A 16830-nucleotide genomic window follows, 5' to 3' on the forward strand; every position below is an offset into this window, starting at 1 on the left:
TCAATTATTTTGTTCTATTGATATCCATGTCAAGTTCGAAATTAGTTCCAATTCGTTCAAAATTACTGCTAAATGATGAGGCAGTTTTTCTTGTTTGACTTTATTGATTCTTTGTGAGCAAGCAAGAAATCACATTTCAACCCAAATGTCACGCAACTTGTCCAGAACTTTTGTTTTCATAATATCTTAAATTTCCCGGGAAAGTTATAACATTTTCTGATAAAATATCTGGCTGCCATGAAGTGATGCATTTTTCCTGGTTTATAATGACATCATCATCTGTGATCCAGATTTTTATTAGATGATTTCAAAAAATCAGACCTTTTGCCATCTTGTCAATTGAAGCATGGCTGTTGTTTCAAATTGTCATTCATATTGCACTTTTATTACGAGGGAAAATTTAGCATTTCAATTGGCTAATATTTATTTTTATTTTGTAACAAAACTCCGCCAACAGGTCTGACTGCAAATTGTCATCATTTTCGGCAAAATGACAATCGCTATGATAATGATTGTTCTTAAACAGTAGTATTGTCATTCTGCTGCAGTAATTAAATATGTGTGTCGATGTTTTCAAGCTTAATGTAAGAGCAATACTATTTTTCATCCCCTTGGGTATGTCCAAGTCAGATTTCAAGCGTCACAGTGACGCGCATGATAAAATAACCTTGGGAAGGCCATGGACTTATACAGAACATTAGATATTCATTGAGTAAGTTTCTGTGCTTCATCTAAGAAGAATTGGATCATTATTGATTGACAATTTGCTATAGAGACACTGGGAGAGAAATTTGTCTTTTCTGATGACTGTTAAGTTCTAAAATAATGGAAGAAAGGCGGCAGTAGTGAATTTCCTTTCAGTTGAGCATTGTTGATTGATGGGTTTCTTCAATCAATGGGAGTAATATTGATGTCATTGTTAAGAACCTAATGCGAATGAGGAAGAAATGTTTAGTTCACCAGCTGCACTAAGCCCTCATTTCAAGCTATTGGGATTGATGTCTTTTGTCTGTGTGTCCAGGGCCTTCGCCAGGATTGTTGTAAGGCTCCCAGGTCCTGGAAAAACTGCATATGCGGATGGTTAACTCCTGCCATTTGTTTCATCCAATCTTGGTCAGAATGTTAATCTGGACGATATCTATGTTGAGTTAAAATCTGTGTCAAATGCCTAAAAAAATGTCACAAGTTCATATCTTAGAAAAAAGGTGTTTCTACTATAGTATCCACAATTATTACTCAATCTTTCTGCAACTTGGTCTGATTGTTTATCTGGTCTATATCTAGGCCAAGGAGTTGGTTTCCTTGGTCTGATTGTTTATCTGGACTATATCTAGGCCAAGGAGTTGGTTTCCTTGGTCTGATTGTTTATCTGGACTATATCTAGGCCAAGGAGTTGGTTTCCTTGGCCTGATTGTTTATCTGGACTATATCTAGGTCAAGGAGTTGGTTTCCTTGGTCTGATTGTTTATCTGGACTATATCTAGGCCAAGGAGTTGGTTTCCTTGGTCTGATTGTTTATCTGGACTATATCTAGGTCAAGGAGTTTGTTTCCTTGGTCTGATTGTTTATCTGGACTATATCTAGGCCAAGGAGTTGGTTTCCTTGGTTTGATTGTTTATCTGGACTATATCTAGGTCAAGGAGTTGGTTTCCTTGGTCTGATTGTTTATCTGGACTATATCTAGGCCAAGGAGTTGGTTTCCTTGGTATGATTGTTTATCTGGACTATATCTAGGTCAAGGAGTTTGTTTCCTTGGTCTGATTGTTTATCTGGACTATATCTAGGCTAAGGAGTTGGTTTCCTTGGTCTGCTTGTTTATCTGGACTATATCTAGGCCAAGGAGTTGGTTTCCTTGGTCTGATTGTTTACCTGGACTATATCTAGGCCAAGGATTTGGTTTCCTTGGTCTGATTGTTTATCTGGACTTTATCTAGGTCAAGGAGTTGGTTTCCTTGGTCTGATTGTTTATCTGGACTATATCTAGGCCAAGGAGTTGGTTTCCTTGGTCTTATTGTTTATCTGGACTATATCTAGGTAAAGGAGTTTGTTTCCTTGGTCTGATTGTTTATCTGGACTATATCTAGGCCAAGGAGTTGGTTTCCTTGGTCTGATTGTTTATCTGGACTATATCTAGGTCAAGGAGTTGGTTTCCTTGGCCTGATTGTTTATCTGGACTACATCTAGGCTAAGGAGTTGGTTTCCTTGGTCTGATTGTTTATCTGGTCTATATCTAGGTCAATGAGTTTGTTTCCTTGGTCTGATTGTTTATCTGGACTATATCTAGGCTAAGGAGTTGGTTTCCTTGGTCTGATTGTTTATCTGGACTATATCGAGGCCAATATGTTGGTTTCCTTGGTCTGATTGTTTATCTGGACTATATCTAGACTAATGAGTTGGTTTCCTCTGTCTGATTGTTTATCTGGACTACATCTTAGAAAAACCGTGTTACCAATCTATTGGCCATATTTATTACTCAATCTCGAATAACTTGTTCACATTGTTTATCTTGACATTTTCTAGGCTGAATCTGGGTGCATTCCAAACCAAGGTCAGTAGGTCAAATCTCAGAAAAAAACATGCTACCACTCTAGACTCAACAATTATAACTCAATCTTGAGGAAACTTGGTCATAATATTTGTATTAACATGTCAAGGCTGAGATCAATCTGGATTATTTGCATTCAACACTTAGGTGACCAGGACAAATCTTAGAAAAACCTTAAGTTATACATTAAGGTCGCAGTGGATATTGTGTTTGCCTAGCGACCTGGAGGTCACAGGTTTGATCCCCACTGTGGGAGCATTCTATAGATCTCCCCCCACTGACACCATGTACTGGTTCTAGTCCCAGGAAACGGATCGAGAGTGTTAGGCTTTCTATTGAGCTAATATAGATAGGTTTAAACTAAGATAATGTATAGTTCTCTCTCTATCAAGTCTTATTATTGTTATTGAATATATGATTTACGCCATTACTCACTTTGGACTGCATTTTTTATTCATGATATTTCAGTATAGTTGTGTGTATAATTTGTATGCTATTTTTATTTGAGGTTTGATTGTTTTGATGTCCCTTTTCAACATAGGCAGCATATAGCAGCCACACTGTCCATATGTACCTATGTGTGATTTTTAGCTCACCTGTCAGGAAGTGATACGGTGAGCATATGTAATCGGTTGATTTCCGGCATCCATCGTGCGTGCGTGTGTCCGTCAACAATTTATTTGTGCAGTAGAGGTCACAGTTTTCATCCAATCTTTATGAAATTTGGTCAGAATGTTTATCTTGATGAAGTCTGGCTTGGAATTGTATTTGGGTCATCTAGGATCAAAAACTAGGTCACTAGGTCAAATAATAGAAATACCTTGTGTAGACAATAGAGGTCGAAGTTTTTATCCAATCTTAATGAAATGTGGTCAGAATGTTTATCTTGATAAAATCTAGAATGGGATTGCATTTGGGTCATCTGGGATTAGAAACTAGGTTACTAGGTCAAATCATAGAAAAACCTTGTGTAGACAATATAGGTCACAGCTTTCATTTGATCTTAATGAAATATAGTCAGAATGATTGTCTTGTTAAAATCTGGGTTGGGATTGAATTTGGGTCATCTAGGGCAAAAAACTAGGTCACTAGGTCAAAGTTAAAAAACAACTTGTGTAGACAAAAAAGGTCACAGTTTTCATCCAATCTTAATAAAATTTGGCCAGAATGTTTATCTTGATGAAATCTGGGTTGGGATTGTATTTGGGTCATCTGGGGTCAAAAATTAGGTCACTTGGTCAAATCATAGAAAAACCTTGTGTAGACAATAGAGGTCACAGTTTCCATCAGATCTTTATAAAATTTTGTCAGAATGTTTAATATCTTGATGAAATCTGAATTGGGATTGTAGTTGGATCATCTGGGATCAGAAACTAGGTCACTAGGTCAAATCATAAAAAAAACCTTTATTGGTCTCTGATAGAAAAGTTTATCTGTTCTAGACATGCATTGTTTTCTCGTCTATTGATTTTAATTTATACATGTGAAGTTTATAAAAACATTGAATTTCAGATGCTTACTTTTATTTACTGACCCAATAAATGGTATTTATTTACCACTACTATCAAGATTACTACGAAAATATATGTGGCTATTCCAACCAATATCCTGACAAAGGTCAAAACACAGTCAAGAGGTCATATCTGTTTGTGCTCTAGAATGTCGATTCGAGTATAGCCATACAATTGATATGATGTGATCAGGTTTTATTTGTATATGAGCCATCTTGAATCAAAATGTACATAATATTACAAAGAGCTTGTCGGAGCTCCTGTTCATGTATTATACCAGTTTTCCTCAGATGAGCGATCTAGGGCCATCTTGTTTTTTAGGTCTTTGTCTGTCGTCCGTCCGTTGTCCATCCATCCACATTTGGTTGTAAACACTAAGGGCCACATTTCTTGTCTGATCTTGATGAAACTTGGTCAGAAGATTTGTCCCAATGATACCTCAATCAAGTTGGAAACTGGGTCATGCTAGATCAAAAACTAGGTCACTAGGTCAAAAAAAAGGAAAACATTGTAAACATTATAGAAGTCACATTTCATGCCCAATCTTCATGATCTTTGTCAAAATGTTTGTCTTAATGATATGTTGGTTGAGTTCAAAAGTGGTTCTGGTCCATTTAAAAACATGGCCGCCAGTGGGCGGGGCAGTTTTCTTTATTTGGCTAAAGAGAAACCTTGTAAACACTCTAGAAGTCACAATTTTTGCCCAATGATCATAAAACTTGGTCAAAACATTGGTTTTCTTGATATCTTGGTTGAGTTCGAAAATGGTCCAGATCAGTGAAAAAACATGGCCACCAGGGGTCGGGGCAGTTTTCTCTATATGTATATAGTGAAAACATGTGAACACTTTAGAAGTCACATTTTTGGTCCAATCTTCATGAAATATGGTCAGAACATTTGTTTCCTAGATATTTGAGTTAAGTTCGAAAATGGTTCCGGTCGGTTGAAAAATATGGCTGGCACTGAGGGATATGGAGCAGTTTCCCTTATATTTATTTAGTCCAACCCCTACATCCGGTCACCTTTCATCGCCGGTCGCCCCGTATAGGTAGCCGGTCTGTGCCGCGACCGTCGATAAACACTATATAATGCACCCCTCTTTAGCGGTTTCTCCGGCCAGCGGCCAGCAATTTTGCATCCCAAATGTTAAATTTCCCCCATATGAGTGGTCACGCGCGAGTAAGTCAGTCATGTAGATTGGCAAAATTACACTGAAGCAGCGGCAAAAAAATAGATACGTACTTCCAATCTGCGGTTTAGGCTCTGTAGTACTGAAACGTGATGTGTGATAAACATTTTGACAGCCAGTTTGCAAATTGCAATTAATTAGAGGCAGATTATCCGGTTATCGGGTTAAAAGCAATATGGGACCGTTTGATCTTTTTGTTTGCGCACATGCGAATATCACCTATTATTACTGGAATAGAGATTCTTAATTTATAATTTATTATTTGTAGCTGTTGAATCATACTATTTCCAGCACACATTTATTACAATTATTGGCTAATTAAAAGTTAAAAAGAACAACTAAACTTTTAAATGAAATCAACTGATCTACATGTTCTTTGTGCTAAAATTTTTTTATCCAAAAATCAATACACACTCGCTTTTCGTGGGTATGGCCTGAAATTGTACATTGGTGCATAATTTTTGCGCGCTTTTGTCGGGACAAAGGAAATACATGAGGACTTTTTTGATGCTAGAATTTGTAAACGTCTCGTTAACATAAAACAATCGGGAGTGTGTTTCGGATTACAAATTATAATTCTCATTTGGGAATTGAACAAAGCATTTATATTTGTTTTATATTAACAATGATTTCAATATTTAAATTGATAAAACCCTGAGAGCGGCGAAAATATGTTTTTAGCTAACCTGAGCACAACATGCTCATGGTGAGCTATTGTGATCGCCTTTTGTTCGTCGTGCGTCGTGCGTCATCAACATTTACCTTGTTAACACTCTAGAGGCCACATTTATTGTCCAATCTTCATGAAGCTTACTCAGAACATGTGTCCCAATAATATCTTGGACGAGTTCGAAAATGGTTCTGGTTGATTGAAAAACATGGCCGCCAGGGGGCGTGGCAGTTTTATATATATAGCAAACCTTGTTAACACTCTAGAAGTCACATTTATTGTCCGATCTTCATGAAACTTTGTCAGAACATGTGTCCCAATAATATCTTGGACAAGTTCGAAAATTATTCCGGTTGGTTGAAAAACATGGCCGCCAGGGGGCGTGGTAGTTTTCCTTATATGGCTATAGTAAAACCTTGTTAACACTCTAGAAGTCACATTTTTAGTCCAATCTTCATGAAACTTGGTCAAAACATGTGTCCCAATAATATCTTGGACGAGTTCGAAAATGGTTTCAGTTGAATGAAAAACATTGCCGCCATGGGGTGGGGCAGTTTTCCTTATATGGCTTTACTGTATGGTAAAACCTTGTTAACACTCTAGAAGTCACATTTGTGGTCCAATGCTCATGAAACTTGGTCAGAATATTTGAACTAATAATATCTAGGCTAAGTTCAAAAATGGTTGAGATCAGTAAAAAAACATGGCCGCAAGGGGGCTTGGCATTTTTCCTTAAATGGCTATTTACTACAAAACCTTGTTAACACTCTAGAAGTCACATTTATTATCCAATCTTTATGAAACTTGATCAGAACATTTGCTCTAACAATAGCTTGAGTGAGTTTGAAAATGGTTATGGTTTGTTGAAAAACATGGCCGCCAAAGGGGGGGGGGCAGTTGTCCTTATATGGCTTTAGTGAAAACTTGTTGACACTATATTAGCCACATTTATTGGCCAATCTTCATGAAACTTGGTCAGAACATTTGTCCCAATGAAATTTTGCCAGAGATTGAAGCTGGGTCATATGAGCCTAAAAACTAGGTCACAAGGTCAAATATAAAAAAAAAACATGTTAAAAGTCACTTTTTTGGTCCAAAATAATCTTCATGAATTAGCTTGCATTTTTTTCAGAATAGTCTAGTTCCTTTGGCTTTCAGGTGAGCGCCTTAGGGCCTGATGGCCCTCTTGTTATAATATTATGCATGAAAAGCACGATTTCCAGGATGATTACACCTGGTTGCTAATATCAGTCTCTTAAGTAACTGGCCACGAATTTATTGTGGAGATCACTGTCTGGACCAATACGTGCGGTATGTATTACAAAGCCATAAAACTGCAATAAACCAATTAAATTATTGATTGATAGTGAAATGGGAGTTATTAACGCATAACTGATTCACAACTGTTCCCATCTTAACTGCATCGGGGCCATACAACGCGCATTGTGTAAACAACAAATCATGAGAATGATTCTTTTTCATTGACTTGATTCTGATGATGATATTGATGATGATTAGAAAGATGAACAGAATTTTGTTTTGAATGAAAATGTTGTTTTATAGCTGATTTTAGAAAGAATGAAATAAAATTATTTAAAGTCTATACAATGTTTAGTACATGTACACATATTGACCATTTTGTTTATACAAAAATTGAACAGTTGGCCATGCACTCATCCACTCCAGACTCCCTATGGCCCAACCCCCTCTTTAAGAGGCCACCCCGCTTAAGCAGCCAATTTGGCCGTTTCCCTTGACTGGCTGCTTAAGAGGGGTTGGACTGTATAGTTAAAAAGGCTTGTAAACAATCAAGAAGTCACATTTTTGCCCAATCATCATGAAACTCGGTAAAAACATTGGTTTTATTCATACCTCAGATGAGTACGAAAATGGTCCTGATCAGTCAAAAAACATGACCGCCAGGGGAAGGTGGGGCAGTTTTCCTTATATGACTATTGAAAAACCTTGTGAACACTCTAGAAGTCACATTTTTTGCCTAATCATCGTGAAACATAGACAAGGCATTGGTTTTATTATCCCGCCGATGATAAATGAATATTTTGCAAGTTAACAACCAGGATATCATTGTATCAATGTATAAAGTGCATTAACAACATGGCTATACATGAGCTTAGAACTTATAACAAGGCGATACTTGTAACGCGGTCTTATGATTTGGACCCTTTCATCCACGTTATTTGGAGTTACAGAGATATCATGAAGTTAGACGATATTCTTAAAAGCCATTTTAGTTAATTTTTAAAATGATAACATTTTATAGACATTTTAATGTGGTGTATGACTATATTCACAAACACATTAAGTAGACTTTCAATTGGTTTGTACAATGTACAAAACCATATGCCATTTGTTTTGTACTTGTTAGTTCATGTTAAATAAAATCCTTCTGTTTCAGGTTATTTTGGTCTGCTGGAATGAACCGTATCAGAAGTTGGCTACATGTGACTCTCAGGGAATCATATTTGTGTGGATAAAGCATGAAGGCAGATGGTCAATTGAGCTCATAAATGATAGAAATGCTCAGGTAAATTTGAAGTGCATAGACATGTAACATTAGTGTCTTGCTCAACCTTTTGTCATGTATGTAATTTACACAAATTGATTGCATCAGAAGATGGTTACAATGCTGTCTATGCCCAAGGCCAATGCTTGCAGGTTCCTGTATACATGTAGAAACAATGATAATAACCTTAAGATTTCCAGAAGAGAAAAAGAATAAGTATAGTATCTAAACAAGCCAAATACCACTCCTTAGAAATAGTTAGAATAGATTATTTAATTTTTTGTTTCATTAGAAAATAGTTTTTATTGAAACGACAACAATTGGGAAATTGAAGCAACTTATGCATGTAATCTTGGAGAGCAGCAATCATGTTCACTTTTTTCTTTAGGTCACAGATTTTGCATGGTCCCATGATGGTAGAATGGCTCTAATATGCTACTGCGATGGATTTGTACTGGTTGGTTCTGTAGCAGGACACAGGTACTGGTCGACCATGCTCAATCTTGATGGAACACTAATCAGCTGTGGAGTATGGGATCCAGGAGATGATAAGGTATTACACATTGATGCGTTACAAGATAAGGTATTACACATTGATGCCTTACAAGATAAGGTATTGCTTAGTTTGAAAATGGTTCCGGTTTGTGGAGAAACATGGCTGCCATTGGATGGGGCAATTTTCTGTATATGGCTATGTTAAAGCCTTGTTAACACTTGTAAGTAACATTTGTGGTCTGATCTTCATGAGATTTGGTCAGAAAATTTATTCTAATGATATCTGGACAGAGTTTGGAGATGGTTCCATTTTGTGGAAAAACATATCTGCCAGGGCATTTTTTAGAATGGGCATAATTTGTTTTTTTGTGTGTAAACATTACTCCACTAATTGTATCAATACTCAATTAGTTACTGAGTTGGTGCTGTGCCAGCTGATTTTGATGTCCTTCTTCTATGTATGCCTGATTGTTTGCAGGTAGTGTTTGGTAAGACTGATGGCCAGCTGATTTTGATGTCCTTCTTCTATGTATGCCTGATTGTTTGTAGGTAGTGTTTGGTAAGACTGATGGCCAGCTGATTGTGATGTCCTCCTGCTATGTATGCCTGATTGTTTGTAGGTAGTGTTTGGTAAGACGGATGGCCAGCTGATTGTGATGTTCTCCTATGTATGCCTGATTGTTTACATGAAGTGTTTGGTAAGACTGGTGGCCAGTTGATTGTGATGTCCTCCTATGTATGTCTGATTGTTTGCAGGTAGTGTTTGGTAAGACTGATGGCCAGTTGATTGTGATGTTCTCCTTTGTATGCCTGATTGTTTACATGTAGTGTTTGGTAAGACTGGTGGCCAGTTGATTGTGATGTCCTCCTATGTATGTCTGATTGTTTGCAGGTAGTGTTTGGTAAGACCGATGTCCAGCTGATTGTGATGACCTCCTTCTATGTATGCCTGATTGTTTGCAGGTAGTGTTTGGTAAGACTGATGGCCAGCTGATTGTGATGTTCTCCTATGTATGCCTGATTGTTTACATGTAGTGTTTGGTAAGACTGATGGCCAACTGATTGTGGTGTTCTCCTTCTACGTTTGCCTGATTTTTTGTAGGTAGTGTTTGGTAAGACGGATGGCCAGCTGATTGTGATGTCCTTCTTCTATGTATCCCTGATTGTTTACAGGTAGTGTTTGGTAAGACTGATGGCCAGCAGATTGTGATGTCCTCCTTCTATGTATGCCTAATTGTTTACAGGTAGTGTTTTGTAAGACTGATGGCAAGCTGATTGTGATGTCCTCCTTCTTTGTATGCCTGATTGTTTCAGGTAGTGTTTGGTAAGACTGATGGCCAGCTGATTTTGATGTCCTTCTTCTATGTATGCCTGACTGTTTGCAGGTAGTGTTTGGTAAGACTGATGTCCAGCTGATTGTGATGTCCTCCTTCTATCTATGCATGATTGTTTGCAGGTAGTGTTTGGTAAGACTGAGATGGCCATCTGATTGTGATGTACTCCTTCTATGTATGCCTGATTGTTTGCAGGTAGTGTTTGGTAAGACGGATGGCCAGCTGATTGTGATGTCCTCCTTCTATGTATGCCTGATTGTTTGTAGGTAGTGTTTGGTTAGACTGAGGGCTGATTGTGATGTCCTCCTTCTATGTATGCCTGATTGTTTGTAGGTAGTGTTTGGTTAGACTGAGGGCCAAACTGATTGTGATGTCCTCCTTATATGTTTGCCTGATTGTTTTGTAGGTAATGTTTGGTAAGACTGATGGCCAGTTGATTGTGATGTCCTCCTTTTATGTATGCCTGATTATTTGGAGGTAGTGTTTGGTAAGACTGATGGCCAGCTGATTGTAATGTCCTCCTTTATATGTCAGATTGTTTGCAGGTAGTGTTTGGTAAGACAGATGACCAGTTCATTGTGATGTCCTCCTATGTATGTCTGATTGTTTGCAGGTAGTGTTGGGTAAGACTGATGGCCAGCTGATTATGATGTCCTCCTTCTATGTATGCCTGATTGTTTGCAGGTAGTGTTTGGTAAGACTGATGGCCAGTTGATTGTGATGCCTTCCTTCTATGTATGCCTGATTGTTTACAGGTAGTGTTTGGTAAGACTGATGGCCAGCTGATTGTGATGTCCTTCTTCTATGTATGCCTGATTGTTTGCAGGTAGTGTTTGGCAAGACTGATGACCAGCTGATTGTGATGTCCTCCTTCTATGTATGCCTGATTGTTTGTAGGTAGCGTTTGGTAAGACTGATGGCCAGCTGATTGTGATATCCTCCTTCTGTGTATGCCTGATTGTTTGCAGGTAGTGTTTGGTAAGACTGATAGCCATCTGATTGTGATGTCCTCCTTCTATGTATGTCTGATTGTTTGCACGTAGTGTTTGGTAAGACTGATGGCCAGCTGATTGTGATGTCCTTCTTCTATGTATGCCTGATTGTTTGCAGGTAGTGTTTGGCAAGACTGATGACCAGCTGATTGTGATGTCCTCCTTCTATGTATGCCTGATTGTTTGTAGGTAGTGTTTGGTAAGACTGATGGCCAGCTTATTGTGATATCCTCCTTCTGTGTATGCCTGATTGTTTGCAGGTAGTGTTTGGTAAGACTGATGGCCAGCTGATTGTGATGTCCTCCTTCTATGTATGCCTGATTGTTTGCAGGTAGTGTTTGGTAAGACTGATGGCCAGCTGATTGTGATGTCCTCCTCCTATGTATGTCTGATTGTTTGTAGGTAGTGATTGGTAAGACTGATGGCCAGCTGATTGTGATGTTCTCCTATGTATGCCTGATTGTTTGCAGGTAGTGTTTGGTAAGACTGATGGTCAGCTGATTGTGATGTCCTCCTTCTATGTATGCCTGATTGTAGGTAGTGTTTGGTAAGACTGATGGCCAGCTGATTGTGATGTCCTCCTTCTATGTATGCCTGATTGTTTATAGGTAGTGTTCGGCAAGACTGATGGCCAGCTGATTGTGATGTCCTCCTTCTATGTATGCCTGAATGTTTGCAGGTAGTGTTTGGTAAGACTGATGGCCAGCTAATTGTGATGTCCTCCTTCTATGTATGCCTGATTGTTTGCAGGTAGTGTTTGGTAAGACTGATGGCCAGCTGATTGTGATGTCCTCCTCCTATGTATGCCTGATTGTTTGTAGGTAGTGTTTGGTAAGACTGATGGCCAGCTGATTGTGATGTTCTTCTATGTATGCCTGATTGTTTGCAGGTAGTGTTTGGTAAGACTGATGGCCAGCTGATTGTGATGTCCTCCTTCTATGTATGCCTGATTGTTTGCAGGTAGTGTTTGGTAAGACTGATGGCCAGCTGATTGTGATGTCTTCCACAGGAGCGATGCTGACACAGGTCACTGTGTGGAGCGGAGTGGAGATTACCTCCCTTCATTGGTCTTGCCAAAAGTTCAATATGGAGGAGAATCCAATCCATGATTCTTCAGTTATAGTTACACCAGACAAAGGTAGATGGAATATTTGTTTGTTTTTAGGGTTATACAGTGAATTCTTTTTCTCAGTAAAGTGAGGACATCAACATTTTCGGAAACACTTGCACAGTGAAACTCACACTTTGTTGAGAAATATTATTCAGGTTAGTAAAAAAATCGATATTGGATCTAAATAAATGCCCTGTAGAGTTCAAACGTAATTTGTAGGACCTGCTACTGGCCCTACCAAAAGACCATGACTATGCAGGGGTTTTTCAGCACTGTCTGCGCCTCCGGAAAACGGAGGCGTTCCCTAAGCAAACGGACCTGATCCCAAACCGATTTTTTTTTTTTTTCCAATTTCCAAAAAAAAGAAAAGAATTGTCTTGATGATTATTAGATTATTAATGCCCAGCTGATGTGTATCATACCAACAAGCACTGCTGTGGTTGAGCGAGGATTCAGCACCATGAACCTGCTGTGCTCCCCATTACACAGCACCTTCACACAAACCAAACTTACTCATCTGATGCTTACCTGCATTAAAGGTCTAGATCTGAATGAAAAAAACATTGGAGGAGCTGTGTGATGCTTTCAAAAACAGAAAGCAGAGAAAAATTATGCTGTAACTTGTGTGACTAATCAGTGTTTGTTTTGGTAAAAAATATCTGCTATAAGTTTTGACTGTACAGTTTTTATCTCAGAGTATAACTGTAATTGAAAAACAAAATTGCAGTACTTGAATAAACATTGATCATGCCCAATATTGCATGTGTTTATATAAAAAAGACAAAATAACAAATAAAAACAAATTTATTTGTTAAATGACTGACTTATTTAAGCATGATAAATTCACAATGTTTTCCCAAAATGAGGCATTTCATCGAAGCAAAAGTTCCCAAAACGGACAATTTTGTCGATAAAAAATTCCCAATATGGTCAGACTCCTTTTCCCAAAATAGGCAGAAAAACCCCTGCATGTGTTAGAGCTGTGTTGATTCATGCAGAAACAATGCATAAATTAACCTTTACTGTGCTGTGTATGCTTAGACGGTTGTAGATGTGCTTTTTGTTACATTTTGTGGAGTGAAGACAGACTTTTTAAAATGGGGACAATATCAATATTGGGGCAAAATTTACACCAAGCGAGATACCCTCATTTATGAAAGTTCAAATTCAAACAAGTCAGTGTTGCATACCTATTGATTGATAATCCTTGCAATAAAAATTGATTTAACACAATATTATGTTGTTTTGTTTGTGTCAAATCAGTTCAATTATCAAAAGCTATAGCTAATTATGCCCCCTTCTTCGAAGAAGAGGGGGGTATATTTTTTTTTGGCAGGTGTCTGTCTGTCATTCTGTCCCAAAACTTTAACCTTACAGTAAAGTTTTGCAATAACTTTTGAAATATTGAACATAGCAACTTGATATTTGGCATGCATGTGTATCTCATGGAGCTGCACATTTTGAGTGGTGAAAGGTCAAGGTCATCCTTCAAGGTCAAAAGTTAAAAAAGCAAGCGGGGCATTAGGGGGCATTGTATTTCCGACAAACACATCTCTTGTTTTTTTTTATCCCTAATGCTAAAGGAAAATACCTCAAAAGCACAAAAGTGTGCGATAATAAAATCTAACAGCTTTGAAGATGTAAATAGCATATATGGATGTCATATGTTCTATGATGAAGTTAATCAATTTTGTAATTTTTATTCTTACTTGTATTGCTTATGATCATGTATATAATGGATGAATTTTAATAGATTTTTATGTATATTGATGTTTATATTTGCACATTTTCATAATATGTTTTGAGCTCACCTGATTGCTCAGGTGAGCTTTTGTGACCGGTCTTTGTCGGTCGTATGTCCGTCCGTCCGTCTGTCTGTCTGTCCGTCCGTAAACATTTGCTCGTAAACACTCTAGAGGCCACATTTCTTGTCCCATCTTCATAAAACTTGGTCAGAAGCTTTGTCCCAATGAAATCTCGGCCGAGTTCGAAACTGGGTTGTGCCGGGTCAAAAACTAGGTCACTAGGTCAAAAAAAAGAAAAAACTTGTAAACACTGTAAAAGTCACATTTCATGCCCAATCTTCATGTAACTTTGTAAAAATGTTTGTATTGAAAAACATGGCCGCCAGTGGGCGGGGCAGTTTTCCTTATTTGGCTATAGAGAAACCTTGTAAACACTCTAGAAGTCACAATTTTTGCCCAATCATCATGAAAATTGGTCAAAACATTGGTTCAATTGATGTCTCGGACGATTTTGAAAATGGTCGAGATCGGTGAAAAAACATGGCCGTCAGTGGGCGGGGCATTTTTCTCTATATGTATATAGTGGCAGTTTTCCCTATTTGGCTATAGAGAAACCTTGTAAACACTCTAGAAGTCACAATTTTTGCCCAATCATCATGAAAGTTGGTCAAAACATTGGTTTTATTGATATCTAGGACAAGTTTGAAAATGGTTGGGATCGGTGAAAAAACATGGCCGCCAGTGGGCGGGGCATTTTTCTCTATATGTATATAATGAAAACATGTGAACACAGTAGAAGTCACATTTTTGGCCCAATTTTCATGAAATTTGCTGAGAACATTTGTTTCCTTGATACGAGAAATGAGTTCAAAAATGGTTCCGGTCATTTGAAAAACATTGCTGCTGGGAGGGGGACAGTTTTCTCATTATGCTCCCCCCCCCTTTCGAAGAAGAGGGAGTATATTGTTTTGCTCTTGTCGGTCCGTCCGTCCACCAGATGGTTTCCGGATGTTTACTCAAGTGCGCTTATGCCAAGGATCATGAAACTTCATAGGACATTGATCATGACTCGCAAATGACCTCTATTGATTTTCAGGTCACTAGGTCAAAGGTCAAGGTCATGATGACCCGAAATAGTAAAATGGTTTCCAGATGATAACTCCAGAACGCTTATGCCTAGGATCATGAAACTTCATAGGTACATTGATCACGACTCGCAGATGACCCCTATTGATTTTCAGGTCACTAGGTCAAAGGTCAAGGTCACGATGACCCAAAGCAGTAAAATTGGTTCTGGATAATAACTCCAGAACGCTTATGCCTAGGATCATGAAACTTCATAGATACATTGATCATGACTCGCAAATGACCCCTATTGATTTTCAGGTCACTAGGTCAAAGGTCAAGGTCATGATGACCCGAAATAGTAAAATGGTTTCCAGATGATAACTCAAGAATGCTTAAGCCTAGGATCATGAAACTTCATAGGTACATTGATCATGACTCGAAGATGACCCCTATAAATTTTCAGGTCACTATGTCAAAGGTCAAGGTCACGGTGACCTGAAATAGTAAAATGGTTTCTGGATGATAACTCAAGAACGCTTTTGCCTAGGATCATGAAACTTCATAGGTACAATGATCATGACTCGCAGATGACCCCTATTGATTTTCAGGTTACTAGGTCAAAGGTCAAGGTCACGGTGACCTGAAATAGTAAAATGGTTTCTGGATTATACCTCAAGAACGCTTATGCCTAGGATCATGAAACTTCATAGGTATATTGATCATGACTCGCAGATGACCCCTATTGATTATCAGGTCACTAGGTCAAAGGTCAAGGTCACAGTGCCAAAAAACGTATTCACACAATGGCTGTCAAGGTCATGGTGACTCAACTTAGAAAAATGGTTTCCGGATGATAACTCAAGAATGCTAACGCCTAGGATCATGAAACTTCATAGGTACATTGATCATGACTTGCAGATGAAATATTGATAAAACTTGACCAGGATGTTTGTCTGGACAATATCTAGTTCAAGTTTGACATTTGGTAAAGATTGAATGAACCAACTCCTCTCAGGTGAGCGAACTAGGGCCATCTTGGCCCTCTTGTTTTAGCTTTGTTAATAATAAAATATAATTAACTTTCAGATCTTGTTCAAATATATTTAATTCCGGGCAATGGAATATTTGAAATATTTAAATCTGTTGCCATCCCAAATACAAATAGAGTAAACACAAATGGGACCACACGGCCGTATGGTTTAGATGGGTATTTGGTTTTCTACGGGTTCCGTCGTGCAGGTTTTACTGTTGTTCTTGAAGACAATTATGTGCATGTTTTGTTTGTTTTGCAGGTCATCAGGTTTCACCAGAGGAGCAGAGAGAACATACCCTGGCTGTGAGTTTTGATAATGGCACCATCTTCTTCATGCATAGCTATGATGACCCTTGTCCAAGAATAGTTCACACAAACCTCACAGGTATGTTCAACTGATTAAGGTGCTGTGTTGCTATCAGTGAAAATTAATAGAACAAGTTACTTTTTTGTCCTTTATCAAATTTATAGCTGTGATGTTGATTATGTTCACCTTCCCTTGTCACAAGTTGTGTGGTCTGTCCTTCCATACTCATGTCCGTTCTTAACCCTTTACCACTTAGATACATATTTTGACGCATTTGTAGTCCCTAAATTTAATTTTAGATCTTTC

The 16830-nt window shown here is 38.2% G+C and overlaps 1 protein-coding gene across 4 annotated transcripts in view; it reads left to right on the forward strand.

The window, feature by feature from the left end:
- The window catches only part of LOC127853335 (tubby-related protein 4-like), a 69126-nt gene that overhangs the window by 15571 nt on the left and 36725 nt on the right, over positions 1-16830 (forward strand). For all 4 annotated transcript variants that reach the window (XR_008036572.1, XR_008036573.1, XM_052387771.1 and 1 more), the window contains exons 3-6: positions 8332-8460; positions 8828-8992; positions 12221-12398; positions 16477-16602. Coding sequence is in view for 2 of the 4 variants with exons in the window: in XM_052387771.1 (XP_052243731.1) it covers positions 8332-8460; positions 8828-8992; positions 12221-12398; positions 16477-16602 (598 nt within the window). In the remaining 2 variants the exon portion in view is untranslated. The remainder of the gene's footprint in view (positions 1-8331; positions 8461-8827; positions 8993-12220; positions 12399-16476; positions 16603-16830) is intronic.

The sequence above is a fragment of the Dreissena polymorpha genome, chromosome 12, assembly GCF_020536995.1.
Source record: "Dreissena polymorpha isolate Duluth1 chromosome 12, UMN_Dpol_1.0, whole genome shotgun sequence".
Lineage (NCBI taxonomy): Eukaryota > Metazoa > Mollusca > Bivalvia > Myida > Dreissenidae > Dreissena > Dreissena polymorpha.